Genomic DNA, 27,426 nt, shown 5'->3' with positions numbered 1-27,426 from the left:
GGTCATTTAAAGCAATCAAAGCACCTACAAAGAATAAATTTGGTAGAACTATTTTCTAACCAATGTACACTAGCTTGCATATCCTAGATTAAAAAATCGTTTGGAATACTGTCTACAAGGAACAAAATGCTGACAAAACTATAGTTATAAGTTCACAGGTTATTACCTTATGTTATAGACTGAGGACCATTCAAAAACACTACCTCCATGAAATTTAGGTTCAAAGTTTCATCCTTGAACCAGTTATCTAGATTTTTTCTTGAAATTACTCAAATAGTTTCAGTGTCTAACAGTGGATGGTAATCTATTACAAATTTTGGGGGTAACAACAGTAAATTAGTTATTTCTCCTAGAAGAATGATGCATAGAGATGATAAAACTTATGTTTCTGTGTTTAAATGTCAAAGTATTATTGCACATGGTTAAGTTAAACACTGACTATAAAAGATAGTCATTGAATGCTTTGAATGCTAATATTGGTTTCCTTCTAAAATATCTGTAACAGAGTAAGTACAAATTTAATTTCCTATATCTCTCAGGGTAATCCAAGTCTGTAACAGATGGCATGGACTTGTTAAACTGATATTGTACAGACTCTAAACAATACAATTTCCTGTTTGTATAAATGCAAAAGGTGCTATTATACTCTGAAGCAAAGACTGTATATGAGACACTTAAAAGTCAGATAGCTAATATTATTGATCAGATGATATTACATACATACAAATACATACATACAAATATTTCAAGCATGGGCATTAATGCCCTTCTAGCTTGCCAATATACCAAAACACTCGTTCCCATAATAAGTGTCCAGGCTGTTCTTAAAAATATCTAAACTAGTATTTGCTTTAATGTAATTTGGTAGTCTGTTCTATGCATCAGCTACTCTGTCAGAAAACCAACTAGTAGACTTCTCATTCCTATAGAATATTCTACGTAAGTTGTCTGATGATTCTCTAGTTCCTTTGATAACCCCAAACATTCCCAAAGATAGTTGTCTCTAAATGCCCTATATACTTGAATAAGATCTCCTCTTAGGTATCTGTACGAGACACTGTACAAGTTCAGATATTTTAGTCTTTCATAATAACTTAAATTTTCACATTCATGGATGTCCTTGGTATATTTCCGCTGTACTCTTTCTAGTTTATTCATGTTTGTTTTCTTATAGGATTTCCATATTGTTATTCCATACTCAAGTTTGGGTGTAATATAACTAACAAACAATGACTTCATCATTTTTAATTTCCTAGACTTTATGAATCTTTTTATACAACCTATAGTTTTATAGCTGTCATTAACCAATTTGTTGATACGATTAGAAAAACTCATAGCTGAATCTTCCCATATACCCAGGTCCTTAAATGAGTCGACAGTTTCAATCACTGTGTGCTGTATTAAATATTCACCTTTCAATTTATGCCTCCCAAATCTCATATGCTTAGTTTTTGATGTATTTATCAGCATATTATTCTCCTGTGCCCAAATGGTCAATTTAGTCAAGTTAATTTGCAGACAAGCCTCATCTGTAACAAGTGTAATCAGTTTACCCAATTTCAGGTCATCTCCATATAGACTGTAGAACACCTCAGATGAAAAAGTAAAGTCTGAAAGATACAATCTAAACAAGTAAGGGTCTAGGACAGAGCCCTGTGGGACACCCTGACTGTAACCAAGGATTTCACCTGTCCAGTATTGATACAAATCAGCATCTTCCCGGTTAAGGTCAGATATTTCAGACACCAAATATATCCTTGGCTCACTCCAGATATTGAAGGATTAATAAGGCAGAGAAATCTAGAGTGGGAGAACTGGAAAGAAATCTGCATGACTATAGCTTCCACCAGGCATTTTCTTATCTAAGGAAAATTTGTAGAACTGCAACAAATACTGCAAATATTTTAGCAATTAACAAGTCACTCCAGCCTCCTGCTTCAAATGGTTTAGGAATCACATATTCATTCTCCTCTAAAAATTTCCTTTGTTAATGAACATTGGAAATATAGTTATATGTTTAAGTGTAACTGACAACCAATCATTTGTCAGTGACCCCAGCCCTACAACATTCTACAGGTAACCCTTTGTGGCTACACTACTCTAAAACTCACCTTTGTCTTACTTTTCTCTTCAGGAAAATAATCACAAAAATGTATGAGAACTTCTTGAGAGGTTGGACAAAAACGCAGGAGCTAAATTTAGTATTCCCCATTCAGCCTTCATAAAAGTAGCAGCCTCACCGATAGATGAAACCTTGACATATCTCTTCAGTCTTTTCCTCATCATTAAAACTGCTTCTGTACCTTTTAAGCACAGAGTTATGCCTTTACATAAGGTTAAATCACTATTAGTATCATGGCACTTCAGACTAGCAGCTAATGTTTGCTTTGTTACAAAGATATTTGAAAAGCTAATCTACAGTCAAATTTTCAAACGTAAACAAGTGCGGCTTACAATGTGATAACAGTCGTGTATATTATCACCAATATAATGTCTAATAAAATAAACAATGGGCAACTTACAGCAGGTGTATTAATAAGTATGACTAGGCCATTTAAAATGGCAAACCACTTCCTTCTCCTTGCCAAATTATAGATTCTGAACTTCAGTAAGATTAATATGTCTTTTCTACCCAGCTATTTCTCTAAAAGAGTATATCAACCACACATGGAAACTTGTGCTTTTGATATGGGAGCCCTCAACTTTGGTGTACTTCAAGGAGTCCTTGCTGGGAAGAAAAAAAGTTTTTGTTTACTTTTTTGCTACCCATTTTAGACACTACTATATTCACAGAAAACAGCCTTCTGTTAATATCAACTAGGGCAACATCACTTTCCAGGCATACTGTCCCACTTTCACAAACTATATCCTACACCAACTGGGATCAGTCCCAACCTGACTAAACTATCTACACATTAAAAATACTCTAACTGGAGGATTCCAACAAACACTCCATCAACATTCTTGCAGACACATCCTCTTCCCTTTTAAACGACTACAGTACCATCACAGTACTTTCTGCATATCTAGCCAACTTCCATGCCCGCATTTAAATTTATCGCATACTGCACCTTAATTAAGATAAACGCCTATGAATTCCTACATGTCCTTGCCAACTCTGACTGGTCTCCAGTGACCAAATAAGCAAACTGTTCATAACTCTTAAATACTTCCTGGTACTTTGCTCTTCTCCTAGAAATACCTCCCTATACAGACCAAGAAAAGGAAAATGAGTTAATAAAAGAAATACTGATTGCTATAACTATAAAGCCTCATAAACCTCTCATCACTGGGAAAGCTACTGCTCCTTTCATAACCAACACAAAAGACTAATAAATGAAGCTGAAACATATTTATAAAGATAACAATTAACTTACCTAGAAATAACAGCAGGCCACTATGAAGATAGCTAAGTGCACTCCCTTATTATGTCATTTAACAAGCCCATTATAGAAAACCTGAAAGTCACACTCATCTGGGCCAATCCTTGCCAAGCGCTTTGAAAACATAAAGATAAATGTACAAGCCACAGAACATTACTTCCACTTTCATATCAGTTCAGAAGTAATACTCAAAAACTCACATATCCCTTTAATTACTCCATATACAACATTTCTACTATATGTACCTAGTTTAGGAAAATCAAGCAACATGGCTACCCTGGCTCTATCCCCAAGGTTACACATGCGTGCAACATTTTTATCACCATTCCAAGGAGACTTGCATCATGGGACCACCATTCTATGAGACAGTTGTGGAAAAGAAGTTGCAAGTGATGATATAATTATCATACTTTCTGATACTAAGCGAAGCCCTCTAGCAGTTTCCTAGATTGGCAGGGTTTTCTTGCAGTTTTTACCAAAAGCTTGTCTATGTGACGTTTTTACCTTTTAGTTTCGCAAGAATGAGAGTCAGGGATTTTGTTCTACTTCAAATTTCCTATCCTGGAGAACTCCAAGAGGGATGCAGAAATTGTCCTCATGCTACAATCTTGATGGTTAACCAGCTTAACTTTCTTGGAGATGAAGAGGCTATATGTCTAGGGGATGGCAAAGTACCTACAATATGAAGAAAGCTTTCACCAGAAGTGACAACAGGTGATGAGGAGTGCACAGGATTCTGAATTGGAATAAGGTACCAGTTGACTGTGTAGTCTTGTACCCAGTTAGTCTTCTCTCACCAAATAGCAAACAGAGATCCAACATGCAAGACTAACAGTGTCTCTGCAGGCCCAACAGGACTGTGAGTGCTTGCTTAACACTCAGTGGCAAATTTTCAATTTCAGAAACATGAGTACAGTAAACCCCACAGGTCTAATCGCAGCCTTAGAGGGACATCCTACGGCCAAAAGGACCCACTCTGCAAAACAGAAGACCAGTTGTGGGTTCAGCCATGGAATGAGAGATGCCTAACCTCTAGGCCTAACTCCCAAAACAGGTACCTAAGCAGTATCTCTGCACTCTCACTCTTGATACTATCTGTAAATGAAGGTCAGGAGACTGACCTCTCTCTCTCTAGGTGGGCACATCACTGGCACTAAGAGTTCAGAGGCTACCATCAAAGTAACCGACTTATAAGCTGGAAGACTTGGCTGCAGTCTAGCCTGATGTTTTTTCCTTCTGTTTCATATCTGGCTACTGCTCAGGAAAAGGGGAGCATATTGCTGATCCTTGTTCTGTCAGCCTCCATTGCAGCTGCCTTGTGAGCATCTAGGTTTTTAACCTGCTTCTCAGCCCTCTCTAAGTGGTGTAGTTGAAGTGCTAACAGTTACATTAAAATTCAATATCATGAGCCTTTTATAGCAATAGAGACCAGTCTTATAAGTAGCCTCACTCATGATGTGATGAACTCAACAAAACAGTTTAAGGCTTTTGTTTCCTAAGTAACAAATGCAGCAACTTTCCAAATGGTGAATTTCAAGACTGGAATCCAAATTGCAAGACCAGCAAGAAGAAATTGAGAAATATGGGGTTGAGTGCATTTTCCTGACCTGGTGAAGGTCTGCCATTGGATTTGCCAAAAGAGGCGTCACAACCCTCGCCTGATGTAGGACCCAGAGATTGAAGAAGAGCCATTGTAGGTGGCCTCTCTGTAAGGCTGTAAATGGCTCCATGAAGTACCAATTACAGAAATACAGTTATAACCTTTCTTAAGTCGCAGATGTATGTAATATTTCCTAAAGAACCATTCAAACTTGCCTTGATCAGGAGTACATTATGCCAAATTTGTGAGAACTGTATTAAGTCAGAACACATCAAAACAGAGCATATATGAAACTTAATTTCTAAAATTATTGCATTGGGTGAAATGAATGAATCCTTTACTCATTATAAAAGCTTGTCCTTGAAGTCTACACAAAGATAAATAATAAATATGGAAGGGCAGAATTCAAGAGCCTTCTCTCATGCACACCTGTACAGCAGTAACATCATACATAGGCAAAATGCCCCTAGATATATGTAGTAGTTGGAGATGTAGAAACCTTGCACATATCCACTGTTTGAACAGACTCTGTCTGATTACCTGCACCCCTAGATGTATGTGGTAGTTGGAGATACATGAGTCTTTTATATGGACACTGACAGGATAGACTCTGACTGAGTACTTATACTCCCCAGATATATATATATATATATATATATATATGTATAGATATATATATATATATATATATATATATATATATATATATATATATATAGGGTCTATATTTAATCATCGAATGCTTAGAAAAGCGAACGATGATTTATTGACCCCATGTAAGTGAAAGCTTACAAACTCGAACGCTTAAAACAGCGATTTTTTCCAAGGGAAAAAAAATCGCTGTTCCAAAAAAAAAAAAAAATACTTATAACATAACATAAAGTGGGGGGCTGTGCTCCCCACACCTACCCCTACTTAAATATACTAACTCCGAGATCACACTACAGTGATGAAAATGGCAAAGTAATGGATGCAGCCAAGCAAATTCTTTCCCAGGGAAAGAATTTGCTTATATGCCGCTTTGTCATTTTGCCTTTTCATCTTTTCAAGTTCGACCATGCCACATTCGAAATAATGCATCTTCGGTCATCTAATAGGAACCCTATATATATATATATATATATATATATATATATATATATGGTACCTGGAGATATATATGTCTAGCACTTGTAGACTGATGGGATAGAGTCAGACAGAGTACTTATACCCCCTATCCCAGATATATGTGGTACTTAGAGATATACAAGTTTTGTATATGTACACTGTTAGCATAGATTATACGCAAGCACTTATACTCCCATAAATATATGGTAGATGCAGATATATACATCTAGTACTTGTACATTGATTGGATGGACTCTGTCTGACCACTCGTACCACCAGATATATGCAGTACTTGGAGATGTGGGAGTCCTGTACATGTACCCTGATGAGCTAGACTCTAGCAGAGTACTTCAGGCCATGTTGGTGTAGAGTTTGCATGTTACTATCTGGCAACAGTTGATGTTCCATGTGAACCAGACATTGCACAGGGCCTCCCCCAAGCCAAACCCCTCTACCAGAGATATTTGATAAACCACCCATAATCTGATACTCTGTTCCGGTTGTGATCCTGTTAATTTATGGACAATCAACCAAACTGTCAATATCTGAAGAAATTACCTTGCCAATAAATGAATAATTTAAAAATAAACAAATGACTCTGTGTAAGGTAGTGGGACATATAAGTCCTCTATTCCTCAACAGCTATAGTTCCGATATGGACTTATGATATTTCCTACCACTTCTGTTATAGATTTCAAAATAAAATACCAAAAATGCTACATTCCCACTTATTTGTCAGCATTTGAGTTATACAACCTCCTGCCTCAGTGTGGCATCTGTAATATAAGAAGGATGCTCACTGGTCCATCAGTGATCATATTACCCAGCCTTCACTTTAGTATGGATTAGAGACTGTTACTATCTTCCCTTCCTCTCAGTACTAACAGTGTCCAGGCCCACACAACATGGTACCTGCAAACCAAGACCTCTGCTCATGTTGGACCTTTGTGCCATCAATGCCTATGGCTTATCGTCCAGCTGTATTCCATCATGTTCCTTTCCATTCAACCTGCCCTTCTATCGGTTATTGAAGCTCAGGCCTTACTACAATGCTTTGTCAATGAATACTGCGGACCCATATCCCCTTCACCTGTCTATCCTCATTGTGATCACAGAAACTCCCTACTACAATGCTCCTTCCAATGGTCGCCTTTGAAACACATCTTTACCTTATACCCTTCTATATTTGACAGGTAAAGCCCCCTTACCCCTACATTCTGGCTGTGATTATATTACCCTTCCAACCTCTGGGCATGCCATGTATAAGTGCATACTTTTACATGTTACACTACCATTCCAGTACATGTACATCACCCTAGATACAACATTGCATGAGTATGCACTAATAAAATGCATAATGATTTTCATAAAGCTCAGACCTCATCTGCATGGTACATGGTGATTGCTTCAGATATCTTAACTTCTGATGTCTCACACCATCCCTTCCTGATGATTGAAGGATCCAACTGCACTAATCTTTCAAAATATTTATGACTAAAAAGTCATTTCATGAGTCCCAGCCTAATACCGTGGGTCTATATTATAACAGCGAATGGTCAAAAGATCTAACGCTGTTATATTGAACCCAAACCAACGAAAACTTAAAAGAGCAAACACTCAGAACAGCAATTTTTTTCTCAGGGAAAAAATTTGTTGTTCCCAAAAATAAAAATAAAAAAACACACTAAATGTCATGAGTTTGAAGTCAAAATTCATGGACAGTGTTTTCAAAAGTAACAGCATATTTAGTTGTCAACTCTATTGCTTATATTACACATGCATCCTGACATTTGTTATACCTAATAAGTCACATGTCATAGCTTATCTTGTTTATATCAACTCTAGTAGTAAATTTTGCCAGTTATTTTTTTTTCTTTTCCAACATTCAGAACTCCATTCTTTTTAAAATGAGTACATATACCTCTGCTTCAGCATCACTCAAGTGAGTCTCTATCATGGAAACTAGCTGAGAAAAGGAAGGTCTTTTGTCTGCATTCAGATTCCAGCAGGTCTGCATCATGCCGTATCTGTGGGAAAAGAGCAGAAAAATATATTAAGGATCAACTGTTTCTATGTTTACAGCGTTTCATTTTAACTCATTTTGGCCCCTTGCCCAGGATGACCAACATCTAGTGGTTGGTACTTCTCTTGTTCTTCAAGCCCCCATCTATAATGTCCAGTTTACCCCTTGTGCTGGGACACAAACATGGTAACACAGCTGGCAGAGCACTTAAACCAATTTCAGGGGCCGTAAAGGAGAGTGAGGCATCCTTACCCTGTATCATTTGTTCTTAACCACAAAGATTTTTGTCACGTTACATTTCTCCTAGGGCATGACATGCAATGATGTAAACACATATACATGGAAATTCCTCCCCATGAAACATCAACATCCACCTTCCCTCTCCATGTGCAGACCCATTTTGTGTGTCATTACTTCTGCTTTCCACTTTCCACTAGAGAGCAGTTTGGTGCCACCCCTCCCCCAAAGATAGGTGAGCTGGCCTTTGGTCTCCCTCTCAAGCCTATTATCTTGGCTGGTGCCCCAGCTTTCCAGGATGTTAATCAATCCCAGGTCACCAATATCATACGCAGATGTCCTGACCCTGCACCAAATGTTCAGCTTTTATAGTATTTCATTATACAAGGCAGCATAAGTGCGTAAATCCATGGTGCCATGACAGGCGTGAAATAAAACATTCACAATAAACTCTATTAGCACAGTTGTAGTTATTCAAGTTAGTACTTCGTGATTTTTGCCACAGCTGCCAAAACTTGCTGCTAGAAATAACAGTAATTCTGTTTATTTTAGCTATATTGTATGGTGTGATACATCTCTTAGTTGACTGTACAGCCCTGCTTAAGCTGATTTTTTTTATTTGCATATTTACTGAAATTAGATATACAATTTCTAGGAAAATGCATCCAGTACAATCTGAAAATTTTCAGTCTTGCCTTTGATAACCTTATACTTCCATAGGTAGCACATGGAACACATAACTAATAAAAAAAGAAAGAGAGAGAAATTGTGAAGATTTTCAAATTGTCATAACTCACAGTTTTCAGGAATGCCATTTAATGTTGAAAATTAAAGGCATTACAATTTCCCATACACCTAATGCATACTATTCCATCATTGTAGTCTACTTGCCAATGAGAAACAGGGGCCAGTCCTTGGAACATGTATAAAAAATTAATAAAAAAAATAGCAGTGCCAGTGACTCAGGGGTAGCACAAGTCATCTGTGGTGCTTAGAAGATCAGTAGGATGAGGGTTCTGATTATTTATTTCCATTACTTATACTACAGAACACCATTAGGGCGCACTACACTCCTAAGTGTACTAACCTTCAGATGAGACATTAAACTTGAGCCCTCATCTACCAGAGTTGGTGGCGACCTAGGTGGCTATAAAAGGTCACATTACATGTATTGCAAAGGGCAGGGTGATTTTATTAAAACAATCCAACAATATAAACAAAAAACGTGAGACACATACAGAAAAGTGACAAGCATATGAAGAGCATATACTTTTCTGATTACTATACTATATTTTATATATATATATATATATATATATATATATATATATATATATATATATATATATATGGGTCTACTACCGAAGATCGAAATTACACTATTTTGAAATCCGATAGTAGATGCCCACTAATGCGAAAGTGCACTTCACTGAAAGTGCACTTTCACGAACATCACTAGAACGAATGGGCAATGTCCTCCATTGTGGTGTGGTAGTCATGGACCTTAGGGTTAGGGCTTGGGTTAAGGATAGTGGATATCCATCCACTATCCTTAACCCAAGCCCTAACCCTAAGGTCCGTGACTACCGTACCATAGTGGAGGACATAGGTCCGTTACTTCACCGTGGAGGGCATACAATTTCCTCCACTGTGGTGCGGTAGTCATGTACCTTAGGGTTAGGGCTTGGGATAAGGATAGTGGATAGCCCTACTAGCTATAAACTATCCATAATACAAGCCCTAACGCTAAAGTCCGTAACCATTCACTCAAGTGGGATATATATATATATATATATATATATATAGTTACACCCATACCTCTCAACTGTACCAGGTTTTCTGTGTCGTATTTTTGGTCTGTCTCTCATGAGCTTGCAGTTTTCTGGAAAAACATTGCAGGCTAAATTCAGAAATTAATGACAGACATTTGAGTTTCTGACTTCACACCTTTCATAAAATTAATGCTAATGCAAAACTTGTTATTCTATCAACTTTTTTAAGTTTGTAAGAACAATATTTAAAATGTGTCCCTGTTTTGGGCCTTTATCCCTCCATTATTTATGGCATTGTCCAGATTTCTTGCTCTAAGAGACTGAAAAATATGTTACCCTTCCATTTTTTATGCTATAACCATTTATTTAACATGTTGTACAACCCATACTTAGTTTTATAATTATGCATTGCAATAATGTTTCCAAAAGATCCATAAAGCAGAAATACATATTCTATATAGAAAGCCTATGTCCTGAATGTCAACATTGCTGTATGAACCACATGAAATCACCAAGAGAAATAGTTTTGATTAAAAAGATAATAATAATAGTTTGGAAAAGATGATAAGGAAAAGGTCTTTGAAAAGTATTTCCAAAAGACCTGAAGTCTACTACAATCCAAAAAAGTATATGAAAAGTTTCTTCATCATTATAAGTTGTACATAATCCTTCAGACAATTGTATATATTTCACCTTTCTTTTAATTGTGTTTGTAATAATTATCTCCATGCAAAAAAAAGTACAAAATCCTTTCTAAATCTGTTTTGCCATTCAGTAATAGCAATTCCAACAGTGAAACGTTTCTCAACCCATGGTTTAACGAAGAAGTAGTGACACATAATCCAGAGGATTCTGAAAGAACCCCAGTGCCTGTGTCAAGGACTGAGGTAAAAGGCCCTCTTTCCTCAGTACACTAATAGTGTGTTCAGAGACACATTAGATGCATTGAGAAAATACCTGATTATCAGCTAATTATCATGTGTTTCAATCACATTAACTACCACAAGTGCTAAGCAGCACTTTAGCAATTAAAACTGGTGGTGGATGCATTGAGTTAGCACAGGTACCCCATAGTCAAACATACAAAAGCAGACACACACACACGCACGTGCGCGCGCACACACACACACACACACACACACACACACACACCACATATTTCATACCTGTCCCTGTTGTCAGAATGCCACTAATGTCTCCTTTTTCCTGATCTATTAATTCACAGATGATTATAGCATCATAGAAAGTTACTAGGCTAATGGCCCTAGGGCCCTTATAAGCCTAGCCAAGTTCTTACCCTTATTTCCACAATCAGCACCTATTGCCCCTGTCTAAGAGGGGCACAGGTGCAACCCCTGGGGTGAATTTATGGTCATCCATTCAGTCATCCAGATTGTGTTTCAAGAGGGCCAATGAGGTGCTGTATTTGACAATGAAGTGTGAGTCTGTTCCAAAGCTGTGATAACCTCTGTGAGACAAACCTGTCCCTCCAGCAGGCTTTATTAATATCACATACCAGGCTAAGGTCTTTAGAGTGAGTAACCCGTGTACCATTTGACTTCTGGATATGAAGCATTTCCAATAATGCAGGGTCAGAGATTGCCTTATATACAAGACAGAGATCACCTCTGAGTAAACTGTATGAAACAGAATAAAGTGACAGTGATTTCAGATGATCCCCATAGGACAGATAGTGAAGACCTTGAATTTTCCTTGTGAGGAACCTTTGTGGTTTCTCCAATTGCTGCAGGTTTTTAGAAAGGTACATACCAAAAGATGCAATGTACTCAATTATTGGCCTGATGAGGGAAGAATAGAGGAGGTTATAAAATCTTTTTTTCTGGAGGCAATGCTCTTACTTATGAGATGAGCAATATAAAATGCCCTTCTTACCACTGTGGAGACATGGAGGTTAAAGGTAAGGTTGCTAGCAACTTATGTGCCAAGGTCTCTCACTACTAAATTCGTACTTAAGGTGTTTCTATTGATGTGGTAGCAGGAACATTGCTTTTACTGAAAAGAATGATAATACATTTTTTTGCATTGAGTTTAAGGCCATGACTTTGGCACCAGTCATTTGTTTGTGTAAGACCTTCTTGTAGGATGTTAACATAATTTGGAGATTCTATGACTGCTCCCAGTTTGCAATCATCAGCAAACATTGTCAGCCACAGATCTTTAGTTTTTGTTTGTACTTCAGAGAAATAGATTCCAAACAGTAGAGGCTCCAGGACTGATCCCTGTAGAACACCACTGGTTACAGATCTGCTGTTGGAGGTGGATTCCCCTATTTTAACTATATGAGTTCTAGCAGTGAACCAGTTAACAACCCATCTAATGATATAAGGGTTGATGCCTAGTTGGGTGACTTTGTCATTGATGCCTCAGTGGAGGATAGTGTCAATTGCCTTGGCTAAGTCCAGGTAGGTTGTATGCACAGATTTCCTCTCGTCCAGGGCCTTGGTGACTGTCTTAAAGAAATCCACCATGTTTAATAGGCATGATCTCCTTTTGACAAATCCAAACTGAGTAGGGTCAGGTGTTTGGAGATTACCTATATCTTTGTTGATAAGTCCATGATGACTCACTCCATGGCCTTGCAGATAAGGCTTGTCTGGCTAATAGGTCTATAGTTCCTGGGGTCAGTGGAAGCACCACCTTTATGCAAGGAAATATCGGTGGCCATTTTCCATTCATCTGATATGAAGTCAGTGCTTAGACTATGATTGAGAAGAGTATCCAATGGTGTTGCTAATTCATGTTGGAGCCTATGTAGGATGCAGCCTGGGATGTTATCATGTCCCATAGATGTTGTGTTTTTGGCCTTAGAGGGGGCATTTACGACCTGCTCTTAGAGATACAAGAGATATGGGACAGGTGCTAGGGATGTCATGGGATACATGTGGCAAGGACAGGGGAGTGAAGTTTTCACAGAATCTGTCAGCCAACAGGTTAGCTATGTCCAAAGGCTCAGTATATGTGGTATCATTAACTATCAGTTCTGCACACATCTGGGTCTTTCCTTTTAGGTTATGGATGTAACTATAGAATGCCTTGTGGTTATCCTTTGTTGAGGAAACTAATTTGGATTCATAGTGTGCTTTGGAGGACTTCACAAGAAGTCTTATTTGCTTGTTTAAGCTGAGGAGGGAGTGTTTCCAGTTTAGGGCTCACTGCCTCTTAATCTTAGACAGCAATTACTTGCTCTTATTGTAAAGTCTGTTAATGGCAGTTGTCCACCAGGTAGGTTTGCTCTTCCTTGAGGATCTTGTTTTGGTCCTTTCAGGTACGGCCGAATCAATGCAGTTAGGTGCTTGTATAAAGCACTGGTGTAGAGCTTGGCATAGTTGCCAGTTCTATCTGAGAGAGGAGTTGCAGTGAAACTATTTATACCATCCGTTAAGAGGTTATAACCTGCTTTGGAGAAGTTTTTCAGTTTAGTTGCTGCTGGAGGGGGTTAGGTATGATAGTTACTTTGAATAAGACCAATTTGTTGTCAGATCTCATCAGGGAGGACCTCACAGTGGGGGTGCTACAGTGGTCCCCCATATTGGTGAGCACCAGACCCAGGATGTTGACACCCTTTGTGGTGGTATCAACCAGCTGGTCCAGGGCATTGGAGTTAACATAGTCGAGGAACCTTTGCGCAAGTGAGTTTGAGCAGGAGTAATTTACTCAGTCAATGGATGGGTAGTTAAAATCGCTCAAAACCATGGTGCTTGGATGTATCTTGATAGAGTCAAGTAAATCCAAATAGGTAGAGTGGGTGTCCTGATTTATGGATGGGATCCTGTAACTGGCAATGAATTGAATAGGTGTCCTACCAACAGTTAATTGCAACTGAAGTGTCTCCAGGGAGTCATACTGTTTAACCAATCTGGAGCTGTATTTCTCTTTAATGAATATTGATACACTGCCTCCTTTAGTTTTCACACTTTCAGTGTGAGGTCTCAATATGTGGAAGAAGGTGTAACCCAGTATGGCTGGGGTGCTCTCCACAGCCTTGAACCAGGTCTTCGTGACTGCAGAAAATGTCTGCGTCAGTCATAGTCAGTCATTAATGCCAGACATTTGAGTTTCACAATTCATATCCTTCAATAAATGCATGCTAGTGCAAAAGCTGTTATTCTAGTGATTTTCTGTCACTGGAACAATTACAAACTGCCCCTGTGTCTTTGTCCCACCATTACTTTTGGCTTTGTGCAGTGTAGTTTTCTTACTACAAGGTAGAGAGGAATGCTTTATGTTCCCTGTCCCTCTCCACTCTAACTCATAAACTGCTACAGGCATTGAATAATGCCTGAGATCTGCAAAATATGTTATAAGAACCCTTGCTGCACTAACTTATCAGTTATCATCATTAGTTAATGGGGCAAGAGTGCAGGGTTTAAAGCTGGGTTCCATTCCTCCCTTTTCTACTTTATTTTTTAAGTCTTAATTATTTTTGCATTGCATTCCTACTGCCTAGTGGTGGTGCTGACAGAGGTCTAATATTCTCAGGAGGAGGTAAGATAGTACAGAATTAGAATCCACTTTACTGTTGAGAGGAGGTAAGAGGGTAGATCATTGGAATCCACCTTAGTGTCAGGAGGATGTAAGAGAGTACATAATTGGAATCCACTTCAGTGTTTGGAGGAGGTACGAGGATACAGAATTATAATCCATCTTAGTGTTGGAAGGAGGTAAGAGGGTACAGAATTGGAATCCACTTTAGTGTTTGGAGGAGGTAAGAGGATACAGAATTATAATCCACCTTAGTGCTGGGAAGAGGTAAGAGGGTACAGAATTAGAATCCACCTTAGTGTCAGGAGGAGGAAAGATGGTACAGAACTGGAATCCAGTTTAGTGCCTTAAAAGTGTGCTGATTAAAGATTCCCTAATGACTAGTGGTTCACTACTCAATTTTATTTTATTAAATGCCCCTGCCAACCCAAGTTACATGTGAGTATGATTAGACTTCTGCATGGTGTCTAGTGCTCCCCCAACCCTGGGAGAGCCATTAGGGCACAACGTTTCATGTGTTAACCCTGCTGGTTAGTGTCTCTTCTGGCATGTAGCTTAAGAGTTCTACTTGGTGTCTAATGTTTCACCCCAATCTCAGTTCTGTTCACATGCTGTTAAGGTACATAGCTTAAGATTTCTCCCTGGTGGTTAGTGGTCCCCTCATCCCACATTTTCAGAATTATCTCTGGTGGTTCACGGCCCCACTAGATACACAGTTTTCGGCTCAGATTGTTAGTCTACATATGTATGGAAGTATGACAGCCATGGCAATACACACACACACACACACCTAACTAAACCCTCTTCTGCTACAGACAGACACACACACTAGCACATGCACTCACACATGCAGCCCCTCACATACACTCTACACACATGCCCTAACACTACCTGAATAATAAACTCCCCAGCACTTACCTTTTACCCCGATGGCATGTTCATTACTGAGCAACCAGGAGCGGTTGTGCTAATTTATGCAGCTGGGCAATTTACTGCAAGTCTTTTTTGGGGGAAAGCACATGACTAATTAACATAAGCCTCTCCCTGGAATACGTCATTAGCATCTAGCATGGCCATGGAAGCAGCCATCTGCAGTGTTGCATTCTTCATGCAAATGCACTGCAGAAGGTCTCTGAATTCAAAATAGTTACACCTTACAGTAACTTCAGTGAATTTTGCTCAATGTTTTCATACCAAGTTTCTTAGTAGGAGAGACATCTAAAATTATTAAGTTTCAACAAACAAATCTTACCCTGATACTCATTCAGTTCCAAATTTTCCTAATATCAATTTTAGTTAAAAAACTCAGTACATTTTCCCATAAAATAGAATCTAAAATGTGTCCATCTGTATCTAATCTTACAAAAAATCTGTAAAGTTGTATGTATGCCAAAAAATAGGATTTTTAAACCTAATCCTCCCACCATCAACCCTGCCACAATACAAAATAACCCTTTTAATAGGGTTCAACTTAGAACCCCAAATAATCTAAAAAAATAATTGTAATAAAGTAGCTTCAAATTTCTTAAGCAACATAAATATCAGAATCACATTTATTGGCCAAGTATGCATGCGTACAAGGTGTCAGTGACTCTCCAAGTATGAATTACATAAACGACATACATGCAACTATTAAGAACAAGACCAAAAAGTAAATATACATACTCATATGCATTCAAGGTGCAAAGTGAAAGTCAGTGCAAGAAATACTGAAATATAGTCTGAAAGAAACAAGTGTTAACAATACGTAAACAATACTGCAGAATCCTCAGAAGCTTGGGAAAAAGAGTACCGCAGCCTAATAAGTTGAGTTAACTCTTTATGAACTTGATGGCCTGTGGGAAAAAAACTGTTCTTATATCTGCTTGTTTGGGTGCATATTAATCTATAACAACTGTCTGATGGTAATAGTTCAAAAAGGGTCGCTGATGATTTTCCCTGCCCTTTTCATGACTCTATGGAATACTACAGGTCCTGTAAGGAGGGCAAACTAGCACCAATGATATTTTCGGCAGACCAGACTATTCAATGTAACCTATCTTATGTAACATATTTTTAACTATGTTATTTTTATTCTACGTAAATATTCCATACATATAGCTTAATTTATTTATTTTTATTTATTTATTTTATTTATTTTACATTTGTTTACATGTCCATTTTCAGCGAAGGCCCAGGGAGAAAAGCTCCAAAAAACACATTCAAGAAACTGTTACATCTTTACAGTTTAAAACACAAAATAAACGCAAATAAAAAGATTTGTACACAGATGTAAACAAACACAACAAACAGATATACACAAACAAATTATTACAATTGTACTCAGATGGAAAATTCTAGACAGTCTTTTTAAGAATGATAGGGTATTGAATGCCTAGTAGGCTAACCTGGTAGTAGATCCAAGGAGATCATAGAATATAAGTTAAGAAACAAAGTGTAGGCAGATGTCCTCCATGTGCACACAAGTGATGGTTAGAGTTAGTCTGGATTAGGACAAGGACATAGCCATCATTTTTTAAAGTACTGAATCAGACTTTTGTTGAACTGAGGTAGAGAGAGTTCAGATGTAAGATTAGCAGGAAGAGAATTCCAAGTTTTTCCAACAGCGTTAGCAAAGAGAGATTTTCCAGCTGTGTTGTTGGATTTGAGAGTTTGAACTAGTAGTCTTTCAGATGAATGAAGTGCACTAAGGTTACTGTAGGGGGTGATGAGGTTTTTAAGTACCGGTGTATTAGCTGGTTGGTAGTGTGCACCTACTAGTTGGTTAACCTGAAGTAGGTTAGGCAGTTCAAGCCATCCTAGTAGATTTAGGTTATGACAGTGATGAGTTCTGTAGGCTGCATCGGTAGCAAATCTAGCAATGTGATTGTAGCTGCTAGAAAGTTTATTAAGGTCAGTTTTTCTGAGGTTTGTAAATTGAGGGGAAGCATAGAGGAAGGTGGAGAGTAGATGTGTACAAGCAATTACAGTTCTGTCCAATGGCGTTAGGAAGGGCTTGATCCTATATAGTGAGCCAAGTTTTTTATTAACTGTTTTAATAGTTTTATTGATATGCAGATCAAACTTAAGGTTATTATCTATTATAGCTCCTAAGAGTTTGGTTGAGGAATCTGGGGAAATAATGGTGCTGTTGTTGGATTTTAATGTAAAGGTCATGGGGTAGACCTGCGAGTGGGGAAGAAAAACAACAGTTTGGCTTTATTAGGATTTAACATGAGATGATGGTTAAGGAGCCAATTTTCAACTGTGTTAAAAGTATTTTGGGATAGAATCTGCAACTCTGTAGGTGAAGTGTAGCAGCATACTAAAGTGGAGTCATCCACATATTGAATGCATGTTGCATTTGGGATGACCTTATACAAATCATTGATGAAAATGGAAAATAATAGTGGACCTAGTATTGAGCCTTGGGGTACTTCAAGGGTGATGGGTAAAAGGGTGGATAGTTTGCTCTGTCATAGGACAGCCTGTTGTCTACCACTGAGATAGGATTGAAACCAATGGATGGCCTGGTCCTCTAGGGAGATGGATTTCAGTGTTTATGAGTATTTGGTGGTTTACCATATCAAAGGCTTTCGAAAGATCGAGAAAGATAGCAGAGGAAAGTTTTTATTATTGTTTTGGTGTTGGTTAATGACATTAGAGAAGGGGAGGAGGGCTGAGGTTGTACTATGGAATGGTCTAAAGCCATGTTGGGTGTTGGGTAGAAGATTATTATGGATAAGGTAGTTCAGGAGTTGATTATGGATGCATTTTTACATAATTTTAGCCAAGGGTGACAGAATAGCTATGGGTCTATAGTTTGACAGGTCAGTAGAGCTGCCCCCTTTATGGAGTGGGATGACACAGGATATCTTCCAGACAGAGGGGATGGATGCTTCAGTTATAGTTCTATTGATCAGGATAGTAATGGGGTATGCTATGGCATCTGCAGATTTTTGTATATATTCTGCAGGGAGTAGATCAGCTGACAGGGTGGTAGGCTTTAGTTTCTTAAGTAATTTTCGGACAAAAGATGTGCAAACTAGTTTGAAGTTAAAGGAGAGTTGGGAGCTGGGTGTAGTGGCTGAAGAATATGGGCATCTGGGGAATAACTGGTTAGCTAGGTTCTGGATGGTTGTTGTAAAGAAGCTGTTAAAGGTATTGGCGATTTCTTCTGGGTGCTTTTGGTTAGAATCCACGGGGGCAGGAGAAGAAGATTGTCCTGGACTGTATTTTGTTTATACCTACTCAAAACTTTTGTGGCTTGTTTTGGTGTTTTTCTTATAGATGACAGTAATAGTTTTTCTTGTGTAATGTGGTGGATTTTTTTGTTTCATTTCTTAGCTGTCTGTATCTAAGTTGATCTATGGGTTTTTTGTGGTCCGCGAAGTGGCCCAAGCCCTATTTCTAAATAGCATTTTTGTCTGGTTTCTTTTGAGAGCCAAGGAGCAACTTTGGTTTTGGTTCTAATAGTCCATGCTGGTGCATGAATGTCAAGGGTGGATAGGAATTTGGTATTAAAGTAATTTACTGCTTCTTCAAGTGGTAATTGTTTCAGAACTGACCAATTGCAAGATTTGAGTTCATTTTGGAAATTCGTGCAGTCGAAATTCTTATTGTTCCTTACCATTTTAAAAATGGACTGGTTGTGGATGTCAGGTTTTTGCCTGGTTATATAGGTGAGGAGGTGATCACTTACATCACCAGGGAAGGTCCCACTCTTATATTTGAGGGGATGGGTGCTAACAAGAAACCAAGCCAGAATACTTACTCTATTGTTGGGTTTACTGATCCTAGTGGGGGAGGATACGACCTGTGAAAATCCATTTTCACATCCAAATTTCCATAATATATATGCATGTTTAAGATATCATGAAGGGAGAAGTGTAAGAAGGGCAAAAAGTTTATTGGTTATAAAATATTCTGTTCTAAGAAATTGAATTTGTATCGTTTCAAAATGGATCCTGAGAGCTTATATTGTACTACATGGAAAAGAATATTATGCAGAATAGTATACCATCCTAAGCCTTGACTTCTAAGTTTATCTAGAGATTGGGCAGCATATATAACATCATCCTGACTGCAGAACACATGTGTCTCCAATAAGTTGCTAATATACAGATATTGCCCACTGAAAAAACAAGTCTACAATTTCATGGCAGCATATTAAGCTGCCGTGAAGCTCAGAGAGAAGAAAGGCAAACAAACACCATTTTTTATGCTTGCTAAACAGCAGTAGTGTAATTAGAGTGGGATGAACAGGGCAACTGCTCTAGAAAAAAAGTGTTGGGGGCATAATCAGCTGATCCTGATCACTCTTTAATGCATACTGGCTTTTAAAATATGGTCTTGCATTTGCAGTCAAACCTAAGCACTGTAGAGCTCCATGTGTAGTCTAAACTGCTACAGTTGAAAAGTAAATGATTTTTTCTTTCTTTCTTTTTTAAGTGAAACCTGAGTACTGTAGTGCTCCATCTGTGGTCTAAATTAAATGTGGCAACTGCTTGCTGCATTGTACAAGCAGTTTGCTACATTTTAAAAGTAAAAGTACAACCTGAGCACAGTAGCACTCTGTGCGGGGTATAAACTGCTGCAACTGCTTACTACCTTGGTAGCAAGCAGTTTGTGACAGTTTAACAGACATTAAGATTGTTTTTCTTTTTGTTAAAATGTGAGGAAGGATGGTTAGGGAAGGGCACAGAAACAGGACTTGAATGGCTCAATTTTTTGTTCTTCCATTGAAGAGCTGAGGTAGGAGGGAGGGGGTGTCCCAAGTATCTGGCCACATTGTTGGTGTGCCAAGAGAAAGAATGGAGTCTTTTGCTCTTCATTTGAAGAGCTGAGGGGATGGGGGCAATAGTTCATAGGAGTAACACAGGACACTGTTTGAGGCATCTACTCTTCTGCTAAATAGTGCTTTTCTGTTTAATAAGCGTAAAATAAAAAAAAGTATATAGATACAAAAGAATCATACGCCTGTGTGTATGTATGTGTGTGTGTGTGTGTGTGTGTGTGTGTGTGTGTGTGTGTGTGTGTGTGTGTGTGTGTGTCTGTGTAACAAAGAGAAAAAACAGAGAGAGAAAGAGAGAAACAATGTTTTTGAAATGTAACAGATGGTTCATCAGCAACGTTCCCTTAAATTCAAAAAGTATGAAAGTCTGTTATTGAGCGACTTTAATTCCCAGTGGTTTACCAGCTAATTGATCATTCCAGGGAGACAGAGCATCATTATGTAGCAAAAACATGACTGTAAAGAAGCATGGGGGATGGGGGATAGTTTCAATACCTTGCATTCTCTGATTTTTTTTGTCATTCATTTGCACACAGTGAGACATCTGAGGTGTATTATCTGAAAAAACAGACTGTATCTGCTGAGCATGTGTGTTTGCGTGTATGTGTGTGCATGTCTGTTTCTATGAATATATGTGTGTGAGCCTGTCTCTGTGTGCTTTTGAGTGTGTGTGTGTGTGGTGTGTGGATATTAAATACTTATATAATTTACATTTTAAATGTAAAATACTTTTGCCAACAACAATTATATATGCTACAGCAGGTGTGAATCATTAGGCTAAGAAACTATTTTACATCAAAAATATAAAAAAGTATAGGGTAATAAAAAATACAAAACAATTTAAGAGGTAGTCCATTTTCCAAGTGCAATATTGCCCTCTAAGGTGTGCTTTATTGGGGAAATAATATCTTTCTAGGTGTGTAGAGGCCCTCCACCTGCTGCATTCATGAACAATGTTTTCAGGGGTCTTTTTTGAGGGGTTAGGGTTTAGTGCATTAGCTCTTCAGTGAACTGCTGTTCATCCACTCACAGTGAAAGTGTTAAGACATGATCATCCAAACTGCCTTCTTTCATACTGACAATCTGCAGTTTTCATTCATGCTGAGACACTGTCCAAACAGTCTCTCCATGCTGAACATTGATAATACAGCCGGACTCCTTCTTTAAATGATTCTCCAGCAATGACAGCAATCAACCCTGTGGTCCATTCTGTAGGAAGATGAAACCACACCCCCCACTGAAAAGAGTAAGAGAAGTTACACAGTGTCCTGGTCAATTTTCCCCTTGACAGCATAAATACCACCTTGGGTCTCCCCTGAAAAGAGACCACCAGCCTAGTGTGACTAGTTCTATCAACAATAAGTAAATAATCTGATTACCAGACAACATCATATTCAAGCATGTTGATTATGAGAATTTGAACTGCTAAACTGAAACATTGTAATCATTTGTTTCCAAAGTTTGTTAGATTTAAATGGATTCCAATTCATAATAAGAAGACATATGATTTAGTGTTAGAGTCAGGGAATGTTCATGATACTGGCTGCTGAGCTGCAGCCCCCCCCCCTCACCCCATTAAAACAAAACAAATAAATAGTTTCAAAGAAAAAGTGAGAAAGCTGACTTATTTTAACTTTAAAAGTAATATCTGATTATTTACTGTTCCTGGTACTCCGAACACCGTTATGTGCAGTGTTCCAAGAAACTCCAGATAATTAAAAAAGAAAAAAAAAAGAAATCAGTTTAATTCACTTGTAGGACTGTTTCCAAAACAGCCCAGCATTAAGATTATTTCATCAATCTGCTTGCAAGTTGAGGATGTCAAAAATATTGCTCAACAAGAATCAACTGGACTGATGCTTGAAGCAGCAGTGAGCCTTTTCTATTGGCTCAGGCTGCCTCAGATGTCTGAGACAGGTTGAGATGAATATGAAAGAGACCAACACTGGACATGCGAGTGTAGAAGCACTAGTATGGGAACAGTTTTATTTTCTTTTTTTTTTCTTTCCAGCTGCTCTACTTGCTACTGCTATCATGTACAAAAGGTAAAGTGTGTATAAGTCTGTATGTGTGTGTCTATGTGTGTGTGTGTGTGTGTGTGTGTGTGTGTGTGTGTGTGTGTGTGTGTGTGTGTGTGTGTGTGTGTGTGTGTGTGTGTGTGTGTGTGTGTGTGTGTGTGTGTGTGTGTGTGTGTGTGTATTTCTATGTATATGTGTGTGAGTCTGTATTCTTTGCATATTCTGTTTAACAGAAATATATATTTTTTACTAAAGTGTGAGGAAGATGGGTAAGGTTAGGGTACAGAAACAGGACCTGATTGACTCAATTTTTTGGTTTCCAATGAAGAGCTGAGGCAGGAGGGAGGGGGTGTCTCAAGTATCTGGCCACATTGTTGGTGTGCCAGGAAAAAGAGTGGAGTCTTTTGCTCTTCATTTGAAGAGCTGAGGGGTGGGGCACTAGTTCATAGGAGTACCACAGGGCACTGGTTGAGTCAGCTACTATTCTGCTGTTTAATGAGCATAAAATTGAAAAAGTAAAGAGATAAGAAAGAATCATGTGTGTGTGTGTGTGTGTGTGTGTGTGTGTGTGTGTGTGTGTGTGTGTGTGTGTGTGTGTGTGTGTGTGTATGCATACATGTATGTGTGGGGAGTACAAGCTTTTAATTATCCCTGATTTTGAAGAATGTCTGACTTTTTTTCTCTTATTTAAAGAGTTTAGTCTAACAGTGGGATCTGAGATGTGCCACCCACCCTCCACTTTCTCCTGTATCTGCCATTCCCTTTCAGTTTTGGTCATTTAACCTCCTTATGGATCTGGATTTCAATAAAGTTAACCTTAATTACCAGGTACAGAGATCGTTTGTGGATGAAAGTGACTGACACTGTTATTATTTGTTCAGGTTAAGCAGTCATTGTTCAGGCTTTGCAGCAATAGGGTGCATTTGCATGAAGTCAGGTGCAATACCATACTGTGGTTGTGATTAACACAAGAAGATAACTGAGGTGTGCACAGTCAATAAAGTGGCTGTAATTGAGAATGAGGATTGCCTATGATGAAAAATGACTGCATGTATGGTGGGGAGGGTTTGCTGGGTATCTAGAAGTTGCATGTTCCCATATTTTTCACTTCCCATCACAGTGTATGTAATAAGTGTATATATATATATATATATATATATATATATATATATATATATATATATATATATATATATATATAGTGTAGTGGTATGGGAATGATGTCTGTGATAGCAACTGATCATTGGCAGAGTGCTGCAGTGAGTAGTTTTCTAGTTGAGTTTTTTTGCTGTTATTCCTACTGTGTGGAGTCTGCACCTACTCCATGTTTCTTTGTGGGTTTCACCATGTGCTTTGATTTCTTCTCCCAGACCCTTAGCTGTATAATAAATGCCTCTGACCATTTGTGCTTTTACTTTCATCCCATATAGCATAATCCAGAAAATGTACAACAGAGAGATAAACATTAGGTAACTACATTTTTGGAGATGTGGGAAGGCATCCACTATTTCCAGATGGGATTTATATACCCTTTCAAATATTTGTCTTCTTAGTTTATTTGGGAACTACTATTTTGTAAGCTTTGAATATTTGGTTTTAGACATAACATATTTTCCTTGAAAGAAAAAAATAAGACTACATTTCTTTCCTTACTCATGTTTTTTGTTAAAACTATAAGCTCAAATATATATCTGCTAACATCTAGGACCCAGTGACTTCTGGTGGACCCCAGACCCCTGACTTAGGATAGTTAATGCCTTTAAACTTATTACAGTAGAGTCTTGGACAGTTAGGATGTGTTAAAACATGGGAAAGCAAAAAAGTATATTAAAGTGTGAAAAAACAGGAAAAAATAAGTACTTTGTTTGGACTGTGTCGGACTAGGATGAAAGGAAAGCAGGAGAGGGACAGTGGATGCTAGAAAGGTGCAGGGGGGGGGCTAGTGTGCAAAGAGGGGCATAGAATAAATTGTCTGTGACTCCACCTAGGATTAATAAAGATTCCCACTAAGTGTGCACATATTTTGCAATTTCTGTTTTCAAAGGGCATCCCTACCAGATAGTTTGTGCTGTTTATTCAATCAAAAAGGCTTCAACTATGTCTGGCTTTGTTAAGTACAGTTAGACAATGGTCATTGATCTCCTGTAATAGAGCACCATCCCATTCCCATTAGCCCCAGCCAATAAGTTTTCTGCACCCTCCTTTGGTTTGAAGTCACCTGCCACCACTGGTTAGATTTTGAAGGACTGGCTTACATGATTGATAATCAAAATTTTATTTAAAAAGTAGGGCTGGAAAGAGTATTTTTGGAAAGCAGATACTAATAGTACAAAAAATGGAATAAAAAATCAGCTCCTGACACATATAATAATTTTTGCTACAAGCTTTTGAAATTCTTTGCTGCTGCTTTTGTATTTGGTTTCTTTGCTGCAGCTTTTGAATGAACATACTCTTTTTCAGATAATACAATCGGGTTATATCTGCTAGCTCAAAAGATTGCAGTAGTTTTTACTAAATTATTTAATTTTCTAAGAAGAAGAGGTATACCTCAGGTCTCAGTGTTGCACTTTCTCCAAAATGGCATATATTTCTAAGATTTTCAGGCCTACACTCCTAGCTTATAATGGATGTCTTCATTTACAGAGGATTATAAATTGAATGCTGTTATTTGGTCTTCCAGTGAATGACAATTGCTCCAGCAAGGGTTAGAACACATTAACAACTAGTGCAAGCACAATGGTATCAGACTTAATGTGAAAATGTATAGTTCATTTTGGTAAACAGAACAATTTCATGTATCTTGTGGGTGACATGTCTCCAGTCAGACACCGTCACAAGGGATCTAGGCATTCTTGTTGATAATTCCTTATATTTGACCATCGTTTTTCCACAGTAGCTTGGAAAGCCTTCTATCTGGCTCATCCAATTTATAATGGCATGTCCACCAGATCCATAGACTTCTTAATTGTATTTGTCTAAACATATCATCATTATGAGAGGCCTCTGAGATTTTTAACTAAAAAGATCAGTGGTTTCAAAAATCTTTGTTATAAAGACACACTCTCAGTCTATTAATTTGTTACAGATCCATCCAAAGGGATATGTCTCTAGTCTTTACAGCAATGAAAGATCTAATTTTGTTTTACTCGTTCCTTTACATTATCAATTATTTATCACATACCAGATTAATGGAATTAAACCTTCATTATTTATCACATACCAGATTAATGGAATTAAACCTTCATTAACAGATAAATAATTCAAGTTGGTGTGATAGACTTTTAACATATCCCCCACCTCTGAACATGCTTCCAGTACATGTCAGACAGAGGATTACCCTTGCCACCTTTAAGGTAAACCTAGATAATTGGATGGGCAGCCTTAAATCCTCCCCTGGGCTATCTTGCTCTGTCTCCTTCAGGATGGAGGAAAGTTTTTAATTTGGGTCATTAGCTATATTTATAATTAGGGTGGCCGTGGTTGTGCAGCGGTTAGCATTGCCGCCTCACAGCAAGAGGTTCTTCGGTTCAATCCTCGGCTGGCATGTCTTCTGTGCGAAGTCTGCATGTCCTCCCTGTGGTCATGTGGGTTTCCTCCGGGTGCTCTGGTTTCCACCCACACCCCAAAGACATGCTGTAGGTGGATTGTATATTCTAAATTGGCCCTAGGCATGAGATTGTGCATGTGTGTGCCTTCTGTGGAAGGTTGGGCGCCGGGCTGGCAACTCGACACTGTGAAACTTCACTGCCAATCATGAGCAGACAGGTGATCCGCTGTGATGACCCCTAACCGGGAAAAAACAAAAGAAGAAGAAGAATTGGCTATATTTGTAATTGTCTGCTGACTGATTGCCTAATACCTATGAATCTATAAGAAGTTTTTGTTCCTTTTTTGTGACAGCAAGAGTTTTTTTAACCTCTTTGTGTGATAATTGCTTATTTGTTTTGGAGATCCTGAGATCATTATTTACTGGTACAATTTTTCTGAAACAACTCTAACTAAAAGTGAAAATCATCAAACTTTTCTTACTGATTTGTACGTTACTCCAGTTTATGCAGAAAAATAACATAAAATGCTACATAAAAAATACTGTGAGGGAAAGCTCCATGCACCTTTTATTATATATTTTATATTTTGTAATATTGTTATATATTATAAAATGTTAACCCACTGTACCTGATAAACTGCACTAAATCTAGGTGGTAAAACGTGGCTCTCCAGTTTTAATTTTTGATGGAGGCTAAGTCAAACAGCTTTGCTTAGCAAATTACGACTGCAGCAAATAATTGTGACAAAAATCAAGTGTGTCAATTCGACACAGGCATAAGGACTACAGTCTTTTAACAAGCTCCATCCTGAAGTCTTCTGTTTGAGTCTGTCATTGTCCACTTGGATAATAATTAACACGTTATTAAAGGAGACCACTGATCTTGGGTAAACTCAAAAATAGTACTCTTGGCATGCCTTACTCAGTCCACAAATAAAATAAAATAAAATAAAATAAAATATATAGATCTGATATATCATACTTGACCCCTGTATTACATAATTTGAAATAAAATACCTTGCATACTCGTAACCTCTTCTACAAATTTTTAAATAAAGCAGCCAGAAAGCTACAAGATAAAAACTGCCACCAGGCTGGCACCCAGTATGAGCAGGGCTGGGATTCAGAAAGGGCTACAACCAGTAGGAAGCCCTAACACAGGCAGCTAACCACCGGTGGATGTCCTTTCTGATTCATAAACAAGCCCACCTCAGTAATTCTACATGATAGATACAATGACCACAGTGCACCATCTCCATGACCATGACACATGCTAATGAAGCAATCTGGGGGAGCTGTCTGTGATAATAAGCCATGTGCTTTCATCCAGAAATTTCTGCATGAAGGGATTTATGCAGCCGAGCAATTCATGGACTCGCTTAACTGTGTAACTTAGCATGGCCAGCCATGTTAATGAACATAGCCAAAATGCTGTGGTTTCCCCACATTGCAGGCAATTGCCA

The 27,426-nt window shown here is 38.2% G+C and overlaps 1 protein-coding gene across 1 annotated transcript in view; it reads right to left on the bottom strand.

The window, feature by feature from the left end:
- LOC122803248 (receptor-type tyrosine-protein kinase FLT3-like) overlaps positions 1–27,426 on the bottom strand; it is a 495,076-nt gene that overhangs the window by 13,814 nt on the left and 453,836 nt on the right. The window contains exon 14 of the mRNA XM_044072843.1: positions 8,012–8,117. Coding sequence (XP_043928778.1) covers positions 8,012–8,117 — 106 coding nt within the window. The remainder of the gene's footprint in view (positions 1–8,011; positions 8,118–27,426) is intronic.

The sequence above is a fragment of the Protopterus annectens genome, chromosome 5.part1, assembly GCF_019279795.1.
Source record: "Protopterus annectens isolate FY-2018-M chromosome 5.part1, PAN1.0, whole genome shotgun sequence".
Lineage (NCBI taxonomy): Eukaryota > Metazoa > Chordata > Ceratodontiformes > Protopteridae > Protopterus > Protopterus annectens.
The sequence above is the reverse complement of the archived record's forward strand: the minus strand, read 5'-3'. Positions and strand labels throughout refer to the sequence as shown.